The following is a 10,556-nucleotide window of genomic DNA, read 5'->3' on the forward strand; positions in this document are numbered from 1 at the left end:
CAAGATATTTTAAAGTGTAATTACAAGTATAATAAATGAAGGAATATCACCACAAAAGTCAGAAAAAAAAATCTAAAACAAAAATTATCATCCCCAGGAGGTCTCGGGGCCGACTTCCGGTTTGTGCCGCAAGAGAGCGACGCTTACTCGGGGCATTGAAAACGGAGACCACAGCGACATCCGGCGGCGCGCCGGAGTTATAGCAGACACTTCATCTTGAGTTTCGACCCCATTATGTGCACAATAAAAAAAAAAACCTGAAAACAAGTCTTCGCGTCTTCATCTCGATCTGCGGATGACGGCGTTTATCGACACGCTTCGATAAAAGGCTCAAACGCCTTGTCGAGGGGGTACATTGTATTGGTTTCAATGGGAGCAATCCGCATGACGGCAGAACAAGCCATAATCAATGGAACCCTATTGTGTCTGCTGCGACATTAGTACAGGCCTCAACACCAATTTGTGCGGCAGGTATTTCATATTTAATTGAACATTTACAAAACGTAGCAGTACACTTCCGGTTCCGGTGGGGAGGCGGGGCACCGGCGTCACAGTCACGTCATTACCGGAAACCGCCGCCGGCTCCCACACCCGGCGCCGCGTCCCAGTCCGTCGCCATGGGGCTGTTGACGATCCTGAAGAAGATGAAGCACAAGGAGCGCGAAATGAGGCTGCTGATGCTGTATCCTTCGCCTTGCGACGTCGAAGGTCATATGCGCCCACGTAAGAGTTGTCCTTTGAAGCGGGCGCTGTGCTAATGCGGTGACGTCGGCGCCAGCGTTGGCGTGAGCGATGCGCAGGCGCAGTTTGTTGTCTTTATGTGCGTTGCCATAATCGTCGCCACCGTCGCATATCAGAACTATAATATAAGGATGGTTTGACTACTATAGAGCGAGGTTTCAGACTGACGAGAAAGAGAAACCCTGTTCAGAGTCTCTTGTTGAAGGCCAGTCCGTCGTGTGTTGTTGTTGTTGTTGTTGTTGTTGTTGTTGTTGTTGTTGTTGTGTGTTTGTATGAGAGCTGTTCCTCAACCGCGCCGTTTCTCAGCGGCCTCGACAACGCCGGGAAAACGACCATCCTCAAGAAGTTCAACGGCGAAGACGTCAGCACCATCTCCCCGACGCTCGGCTTCAACATCAAAACCCTGGAGCACAGAGGGTGAGACGCGCGCGCCCCCCCCCCCCGAGGGCGACGTGATTTTACTCCCGTGGCGGCGCCCATCCGATCGTAACGTCGTGCACCCTTGCCCTCTTTGCTTCTGTCGTTTACGCCAAGGTTCAAGTTGAACATCTGGGACGTTGGCGGTCAGAAGTCGCTGCGTTCCTATTGGAGGAACTATTTTGAGAGCACGGACGGGCTGGTGTGGGTGGTGGACAGTGCGGACAGGCTCAGACTGGAGGACTGCCGGCGGGAGCTGAGTGCCCTGCTGCTGGAGGAGGTGCTGGACACACACAGGAAACACACACACGTGTGACCCACTACTTTAGGGTCATTTGGCGTCTTTCGAGATTTTTTCTGTTTTTGCCGCATCCTTTGAAAGCGGAGATTCAGAGCTTCCAAACAAGGTGTCACTTGTGCAAATATTTTTAAAGCTATGACTTGTTAATTACAAGGGTGTGGCAAACCGTGTTTCTGAGATAAATCACCTCCAAATTATTACCCACACCAGGTTCATTCAGCCAGCTCCCAGAATGCAAATGAGGGTTGGGGGACAAACAAAGCCTGATGGCGACTTAACATACTGCTGAATGGGCCAATCACGAACAGCTCAACAACACAACTGATTTGGTTTTTAAAAAGCTTTTATTCAACAGTAAGAATATACATGTTTTATAGAAGTGGAATTCTTTTGGAGTTTAAAACTATGGACAACACGACAAAATGTAGAGCCTATCAATAATATGAGTCTCAGAAAATCTGAAATCTGAAAATCTCACCAACCTCAACGGACTTCGTCAGGTCATCAACTTCTTCCGTGGCAACAACAACGGGCGTATTGTCTGTCTCCTCCGGTGGTTCTTGAAAATATTCTGTTTCATTGTCACATTAGGTTTGAAATCCGCTGTTTGAAATGTTCGCCAAGTCCGGGATAATATCAAATTGAGCGGCGCTGTCGTTTTCCGTGTCGCCGTCTGAGATTGACGATCATCGCGGAAAATGAAGTCCAGTACGCGCTGCTTACACTGACTTGGATCTATCGCACTGGTCAGTTTAAGGTCTGAGATATGATTCGGAGCTTCCGCCGCACTTTTGCGTAATCCATAACGATACGGAGAAGAAAGTTTGCACAGACAAGTGAGACCGAAACACCCCCGAGCTGCGCTTTAACCGCCTGTTTACGGAAGTGACGTAGGTGCGTGACGCGACGGGTTTTTTCTTCGCCGTTTCACAACAATGGCTCCATGTGTGTAAGAGTAGTACGATTTAAAGGTTGAATTCTATCAAAACGCTTTCACATTGTGGCTTCACATCACATGGAATACGGTTGAGTTATTTTCGCCTGGACGCTCGCTTTAAAGGAAATGATCGATCGGCGTTGTTAAGCGCTGTCCCGCGTCTATTGTTATTATTCCGTGGGAACTTCAAAATTTTAATCTGGAACAACTTCAGGTTAGGGTACACGAACACGGTTCACGTCTTGTTTGCACCCGTACGACGCAACCTTGTGGTTGAAATTTCATCCAAACCGCTCCCCATGTGGAGTGTCTATTAGCGAAAAACAAACCATATTTGATCGATATTACGGACACCAGACAATGCATTTCACGCCAAAATGTCCAACCCGGATAAAACCATCTGGAAGACATACTTCCGTGAATGCTACGAACACGGTTGAGGTGTCGTTTAAACCGGTATGTCACAAGGCTCTCGTTGTTTAAAATTTCATCCACATCAATCCACATACGGAGCAGATATTGGCGAAAAACTGAATAACTTTGACGCAAGATATTCATCTGTCTTGGATAAGTGACGCGTCGCTGTTTGTAAACAAAATGAGCGCGATGAGATTGGCGGTAAGACGCTTTATGACGTCATCATACTGTTTACTATAAATGTACCGATTGAGAAGGTCCAGTCGGACCGTGTCCAGTGTCCGGCGTAGACCCGGTCACTTTGTAGCGGTTCAACGTTACTGAACTATCGATTTACGTGTGTATTTATACAGCTGCTTACCTGGTAGATGAGAAGTTCTGGTTCATAGACAAACATGGGCGGTGGTTTTATAGAGAGGAGGGTCGTGGCCGTGTAGACCGCATCGTGGTTGCTCTGCAAGACGAGCAACCAGGAGACGACAGACCCGGGGGGGCCCGTGCGGCTGCCTGAAAACCGTGCTGCCTGTCAGAGAACCCGGGAAAATGTGAAACACACCCCACATGACTAAACTGGGCCCTGTGTATTGCTGCCTGCAGTTATATTTTCTATCACTATTGATGTTTTGGTGAATTTCCTTAGTTTAGTTTACTGTGCATTGGCAATCTTTTTTCTTGTTCTCTGTTTAAATCGTATGTCTATTTTATAGTTATTTTGTCAATTTACATGTAGTATTTATATGTTAGGTCTAGTGTATTTTATTACCAATTTTCTATTGTTCATTGTCTGTCTTTAGTTAATTTTATTGCATTTATTTTACTGTGACCCTCTTAGGTTTATTAAACATTGCACATTTCCCAAGTTCTAGTTTAGCGTTGTATATTTAGGGTGCGTATATTAATCGAGTCTTTTTGTGTTGGGTGACGTGCTCCTCCTTCTCTCCAGAGATTAGCCGGTGCCACTCTGCTGGTGTTCGCCAACAAACAGGACCTTCCCGGGGCCCTGTCAAAAGATGCGATACGAGAGGTGGGACACGCCTGCCCAAAATACGGGAATCCAACACAAAAAATCGGACACCTACAGCCACATCAAAACGTGTCTTGACTCAGCTGCACAGAACATTTATTTGTCTGCTTGTGCGGATCCCCTCAGGGCCTGGCTCTGGATGAGGTGAAGAGCCACCACTGGTGCATTATCACCTGCAGCGCCATAACGGGGGAGAATCTCCTGGCGGGAGTGGACTGGCTCCTAGACGACATCGCGGCCAGAGTCTTCACCGCCGACTGAGGGGCGGCGTGCGGGCCTGACCGCGTCTCCTGGTTTGTGTCCACCAAGACGGAAAGGCGGCGTTTCGAACGGAGCTGTTCACTTACTAGATAATGTCTGCTGTAAAATGTTAACTTTGACAGATTTGAGCGGTCGCCAAAGACTTAAGAATGCAATTATTATAAAGTGTATATATATGGTTAATTGTAATGGGGGTCTTCAGACTGAAGCTGGTGACTAATTGTTGAAATGTACATAAGTTTCAGAAGATGAGTTTTCAATTCAGTTCAAAACATGTGGGTCTCCCTCCTGGGCCTGGCATGTACATAATGTACTCTACATGGCAGTGGGATGGAACTCTTGGGAGTTTCTGCTCCAGTCTGACCTGTAGTTAGGCAGCCCAACTAAATTAAAGTAGCCTAATTAAGGCTAGCTACATTTGAATTTGTTTAATGTAACAACTCATGTAATAAATTGGTAAATCATTTCAAAGCTGTCCTTGTGTCAATCAAGATGTTCAAAAATGGAATACTTAAATGTCTGTCCAATTGTGTGCATTCTGTATGAGGTAGCTGCCACAGCTAAACATAAATATGCACTGCACTCTGGTGGTGTGATGGGTGCACAACACCCAAAGAACACACTTTCTAGTTGTACTGCATTGGAAGTTCTCCCAAGGTCTGAGATGCACCTAGTAAGCACTAGAAGTACTTGTGATGTTCCACCTACAATAACGCATTAAGTACTCAGCCAATTTGTCTTTTGAGGGTATAAATCCTAATCTAAATGCACTTATTGCATGTTCAATATGCATGCAGGATTATTCAAACCTGAAGTAAATATTTGCTTTGAAACTGAAGTAGGTACTTGTGGAAGCCACTGGATGTGAAGAGACACCCAGTGCAGTCTGTTGACTGCTATTGTCGACCCAAATTCAGTTTGTTTAAACACTTTATAATTCTCTTCAGCTGGTGGTTCAAGAGCTTAGAACCCAATTCCTGGGCTCCAAGTACATTATATGATTAGGTGACAATGTTCCACATAGTATTCCCATAGTTTAACCTCAAGGTGGTTATGCAAGTGTTTCCATGACCAAAATTGACAAATTAATGTGATTAAGAATTTCATGTTACCATCAAGCTCTGCAACAAAATTTAAAAGACTCCAAATCAAAATATTTTGTTCAATTTTTTATTTGTCTTACATTGCAAGAAAATCACAACCATGCCACAGAATGGCATCACCGGTGCAGGGCCTAAAGAAAAAAGAAACTATGTTAAGACAAGATGAGCCAGATTCATGCTTCAGTTAAGAACTGTTTTGATCAGGGAAAAAAAACCAATCAGTCATGAATCTTCAGACTGGGGCGGTATAAGGAAGTCATCACATCTAGTCACCATTTTGACACAGTCGAGAAACCAACACACCTGAGGCTCTATCCACCTTTCACTGTGTCGACAGCTGGACGAAACACAGATCTGCGGGGGGTAAAAATTAAGTTTAATCCTTTGGCAAGACCGTACAAAGCAGACGCACACTAGTCTGTTTCACTATCAGAGGGATACCAATCAGTCACGAGTTATCAGACTGGGGCGGTACAAGAAGCTCATCATCTAGTGGTGAGGGCGGTGCTTTGGTGTCTCACATACCTTTCAAAGCAGCTGCCGTCCAGAACCAGACGGAGCGTCCAACCTGGCGAGGAGGAGAGGCACGTTAAAGCAAGTCTGACCAGGCGGAGCGTCCCGGAGGGTGGATGTGTTGTGATCAGAGGGGTACCAATCAGTCACGAATTTTCAGACTGGGGCGGTAATAAGGAACTCATCACCTCGGTCCAGGACATTTTGAATAAGCTACAATACAGTGTTGAGTTTGTGTTTAACCACCACTTCAGAGCAAATGTGCAAGTGACGTTTGCAACATACCATCATGCAGCAGCACCTGCTGATGACCACTCCTGGAAGGAAGAAAGCAGATTTTAGATGCTGATGGCAGGTCACCTCATCCCTGCAGTGTACATGTTGATACTGTCAAGTTTTAACCTCATTGTTCACACCCATGGTCCCAATTCAGACTGTTGGATACCCCAACAGGGTTTCCCCTTGTTGCCAAGGCAACACCAGTGGGTCCACCTTTTCAGGTTCTGGCATTAACCAAGGCGTAAGACATGTGCGGGTGTCATCACCAAGGAACCGCGTTACACAGGGTTTGTTCTGACCAGCGACCCAGGCGGGGCACACACACACCTTGGCTGGAGGTGTCCGCAGGCGACGGGGCAGCCTCCGCCTCCTCTCACGGGACGCGCCGCGGCTCCTGGAAACCACAGAGACAGTCAGGCTGGCGTACGGCAGGCCCCAAAGCGCGGCGCGTTTCAGACTCGCCGGGATCAGGTTAGGTTTCTCAACAGTAGTTCAGACGAACGAGATTCTAATTTTATGATCATCATTTCCCAGGTTATAAGAGCAGCGAACGCCGCACGCTACTCAACGCTGTTGAGTCACTCACCGTGTGGCTCGAGCTGGAAGCACGATGCGGATGCCCTCCCAACCTGTAGAGATACAGGAAATATTAGCGAAGTTGTTCGCGTGCGTCACCGCCGTCACTACACCGCCAAGTGGTTTACTCAGGAGTTCATCTCGTTTCACATCGGTTCAAAGTGAGCTAGTTTTATCATCATTGATAACCGAATTGATCCATTTCCGCCCATGGCTATTTGGAGGGGGGGGGCTCACCGCGAGACATCAGCCAGCCTCGTCACCGGTCCGTGGGATTCGGCGTCGGACGGTAGCGTCCGTTCCCGGCAGCGTCAACCTACGGCGGGAGGGGGGAGAGTTTTAGGTGCAGCCCGGCGGCCTGGCCGAGACGGCCCCTCGACGCACAACGTCGAGGGTCAGAGTTAAATTAGCATCACTGTAAATCAGGCATATGCTTGTCTTTGAAAAGTCATCACGCGAGCGCCCCCGTCTCCTGGGAAATATAACCGCAGACGCCCAGCAAGTCCACTCACCGTCGCGGAGGCGTGGGGAAACGTCACCCGTGGCCGGGGCGGGAGAGCTGTGAAATACACACAACGTAAGTCGAGCGTCACAACGGCCAAACAACCACACGAAGAGGCCTTGTGTAAAAAATAAATAAATAATAAGCTTCCTGGTGCTACTCAGAATCTGGTAAAGTAGTTTCTTCAAGGCCAATTCGGTAAGAGAGAATTCATGGGTCATCATCGTAGCGGGCGTTCGAGTGACGGGGTGGTGGGGTAGGGGGGGCAGGATTACCTTGAGCTCCGCAGCGGTCCGCCATGACACCTGCGTCGAGAGGGGGAGAGAGAGTCCCGTGTTTCATTAACGCCGCGACACAAGGTCTGTGGACGTGGCGCCTTTCCACGCTACTCAGAAGAGAATGAGCGTCTTCAAGCGTTTCAGTGAGAGAGTTCAACTAGCATCACAGTAGCATACGGCTGACAGCAGCCTTCTAATACACTTTTATAATTGTGCGTTTTAAACGACTACACGGATGCATTACCTGGGCGGGCGCGGCGCATGTGGAACTCCCGTCTCCCATCTGTGAAGAGAACCGGGACAGAGTCTTAAGAGAGAGGGACGGCGGCCATGACACGTGGTCGCAGGGACCCCCGCGCAGACACGTGGTCGCGGCGAGGGGGAGACGGGTCTCTTCAGAAAATGTAATGTACAGTCACAGTCACTCAGTACAGGTCTGTGTATTTTCATCACGATGAGACGCTGCGAGGGGCGGCCATTTCGCCACGCCGGGAACGGCTAGTTCCAAATAAATGGTTTGTCTAAAAAAAAAATAAAAAATACCACGAGTGGGCGGGAGATTAACGATTAAAATGTAGTCTAACTTCAATTTCCAGGGAACAACCTTGGTAGAGATCCGCGGATGGCGAGGGATGGTTAATGTGAAGCCGCAAACACCATCTTGCCAAGTGAGCTGAGCACCGGCAACGCGTGCTGTAAGCCACTACAAGCTAGACACTAGAGTTCCACAAGGTGGGAGGCATGTCGCCCCGAAAGCCAAAACCAACTAGAAAAGCTTGTTCCATGTCGCGCAAAATTAAGCCGAGGCGGCTCCGCGCCGGGAGGGCACTTCTTACCTGAACTGGCGGCGAGGAGGAAGCGACAGAACGGCGGGCCGGCGTTGATTTTATACCGCCCCGCCCCCTCCTCCTCCTCCTCCATCTTCCTCCTTCCCTTTCTACGGCGAGTCGCCTCCCGCCTGGTGGGGCAGTAGCGCCCCCCTACCGACGGCCTGCCTCAGTCCATTCCCGCTCCGGGTCGTCCCGGAGCAGCGGTTCCCGACCTTTTTCGGACTCGCGGGAAGAATCTCGAAAGTTGTGCGCGGCCCACACCCACGACCAGAAGTAACACGGGAGGACGTATTATTTTAACATCCATATGCATTTCTCATACATACAGTGCAGTAGTGATAAAACAAATGTAAAGAGTGGGGTAAAAAATAACCTTATATCTATGGATCTTTCGCGTAACGTTCGTGCCGTAAAACTAACAATAACAGGAGCACATGAATAAGAACTCACCTCATGAGAAGGCTGATGTTGCGTGGCAGACACCAAATGCTGGATGTCTGGCTTCAAGGACGACAGTCTCAGGCGAAGATCCGGCTCAACATTCCGCTTATTCCTGTATTTTTCGTCTTCGATGCCACAAGTGCCGAAAAGCTCAGTCTCACAGAGATATGTTGTCAGGAAAGGTTCAGAAATCGCACAGCTCTGTTGGACAGATCGGGAAAGCAACATGAAGCCAGATGTTTGTCGGGTACTTCAGTGAGAAAGCAAGTTTCAATCTCTTTTTGTGACAGGAAGAATTTAATTCTCCCCGATTGTATGCGGCTTTACCAGGTTTGGTTATGAGTCGGGCGACCCGATAGGACGCTTCCACTGCCTTGGCGTTCTCGGTGCCCACTCATGACGTTTCGATGACTTTCTTCTCGCCCTGATACTCCTTGAGTTTATTATCGAGCGGCTTGGACGTGTCCTGTTGGTGTTTTGTCTCGGGGTGGCGGTGCAGTTGACATGGCTTCGGAGCTTCGTTTGATAAAATCTCGGAACGCACCGCGCACAGCGGTAACGGTTGGTCTTCCGTGCCTGTCCGAAAAAAATCCCATTGATAAATATTTAGCGCTGTACTTTCTCCGAACCTTTCTTTTTTTGTTTGACAGCTGGGACTGTGTCTTGTGGATGATGAACCAAAGGCTTCTTTCCTTTTTCAGTGTGCCTGATGCAAGCCAACCATCCATTTTGATTATCACCGCAAGTTCAAAAATGTACAGGTGCATGTCAATCGTGGGCCGGCTTGGACGTAGTACACCCTAATATAAGTTCCTATCTATCAGTGATGATGCATTTTTTTTAAGGTTTAAAAGAAAGAAATACCATGAAATGATTTTTTTTTTTTAACATTTAAAAACGTTTTTGTAATCAATCATTTTGTATTTATTTTTTCAATAATATCGATGTGTTTTGCCCATGATTTGGCGGCCCACTTGCAATACCCTCGCGGCAGGAATAGCCGTCCTTGAGCGTCTCTTTGCGTCTGCTGACGAGATGTGTTGTTTAGTCGATTGGATTCACAAACGGAAACCCTGATGGGGAAAAACTGGCAACCCCAACACTAACAACCTCTACTCCAATTCACAGCTCATTGGTGTCGGGAGAAAAGGATTTGAGAGGTCTTGTCGTGCGAGTTTGATCAACATGTCGATCTACATTTGCAGCACTCTGTGACGCCCTCATCCAAAGTTATATAAGGTTCATAAGTTATATAAGTTAAATAAGGAATGTAAGTTATATAAGTTAAGTCCAAGCTTCGGCTCTCGGGAAACATTCCCCTCCAGACACTGGCGAGTGCCACACCCAGACAGACGGCCGGGGCTGCGTCTAAAGGAAACTAGGAAAACTGTACCACGTGCTTTCCCCCGCTCTCTCCCCCGGCCCTGGTGCTTTCTAGCCGGGCAGCCTTGCCAGATTAGGCTGCTGTTGATCACATCGGGCTGGAAGAAATAGCATTCGGCGCCGTACATAAAGTGTGGGCCAGTTTGTGAAATCATTTGGGCTGGTTTGTGAAGTAACTGTCTTTTATTTTTATTTTCTTTGACAAGAGGGAGCCAGTGTGTCCCCGTGCCCCCTTCCTCCTAATCAAACAAATAAAAGCTGTGCTTTTATTGGAGATGGATTGTATTTGACTGGATTGTATTTTCTTTATTGAAAGAAACAAAAGAAGCACCTTGAGTTTCAGGGACACTCTAAATTCACTTATCACGACATAAAAATAAGAGAGAAAAACACCATCAAAATTTGCTCAAATTACTCACATATGTAAACAGTATAGGTACTTGTACTTGAGTGTACTAAACGTATTCAAATTAAATGTTATTTTTCCAACAGATGAGTGGTGAAAACTTGATATAAAAAGTATGGAAGTCATGTCCACTTAAAAAGGGGCGTA

The 10,556-nt window shown here is 47.6% G+C and overlaps 1 protein-coding gene and 1 long non-coding RNA gene across 2 annotated transcripts; one reads left to right on the forward strand and one right to left on the reverse strand.

Annotated features, from left to right (window-relative positions):
* Positions 1-557: 557 nt before the first annotated feature.
* Positions 558-4,563, forward strand: arl2 (ADP-ribosylation factor-like 2). The gene is made up of 5 exons (XM_080022938.1): positions 558-682; positions 1,048-1,158; positions 1,276-1,438; positions 3,757-3,837; positions 3,964-4,563. Exons 1-5 carry the CDS (start codon positions 618-620, stop codon positions 4,096-4,098), a joined length of 555 nt encoding a protein of 184 aa, XP_079879064.1. The 5' UTR covers positions 558-617; the 3' UTR covers positions 4,099-4,563.
* Positions 4,564-5,252: 689 nt separating this feature from the next.
* Positions 5,253-8,213, reverse strand: LOC307246820. Its single transcript, XR_013844715.1, has 11 exons — positions 8,186-8,213; positions 7,594-7,632; positions 7,347-7,376; positions 7,082-7,128; positions 6,807-6,885; positions 6,580-6,622; positions 6,321-6,387; positions 6,000-6,031; positions 5,727-5,769; positions 5,505-5,555; positions 5,253-5,332 (listed from the first exon to the last, which is right to left on the reverse strand). It is a non-coding gene; the product is annotated as an uncharacterized lncRNA (long non-coding RNA).
* Between the last annotated feature and the right edge of the window lie 2,343 nt (positions 8,214-10,556).

Source organism: Zeus faber, assembly GCF_960531495.2.
Source record: "Zeus faber genome assembly, chromosome: 22".
NCBI classification, from domain to species: Eukaryota; Metazoa; Chordata; class Actinopteri; order Zeiformes; family Zeidae; genus Zeus; species Zeus faber.

Excerpts from the sequence above, each read along its gene's own strand:
- arl2 (XM_080022938.1), top strand. The coding sequence starts at position 618 with ATGGGGCTGTTGACGATCCTGAAGAAGATGAAGCACAAGGAGCGCGAA. Across the intron at positions 683-1,047 it reads GAAATGAGGCTGCTGATGCT|CGGCCTCGACAACGCCGGGA; the intron begins GTATCCTTCGCC and ends GCCGTTTCTCAG. Across the intron at positions 1,439-3,756 it reads GTGCCCTGCTGCTGGAGGAG|AGATTAGCCGGTGCCACTCT; the intron begins GTGCTGGACACA and ends CCTTCTCTCCAG.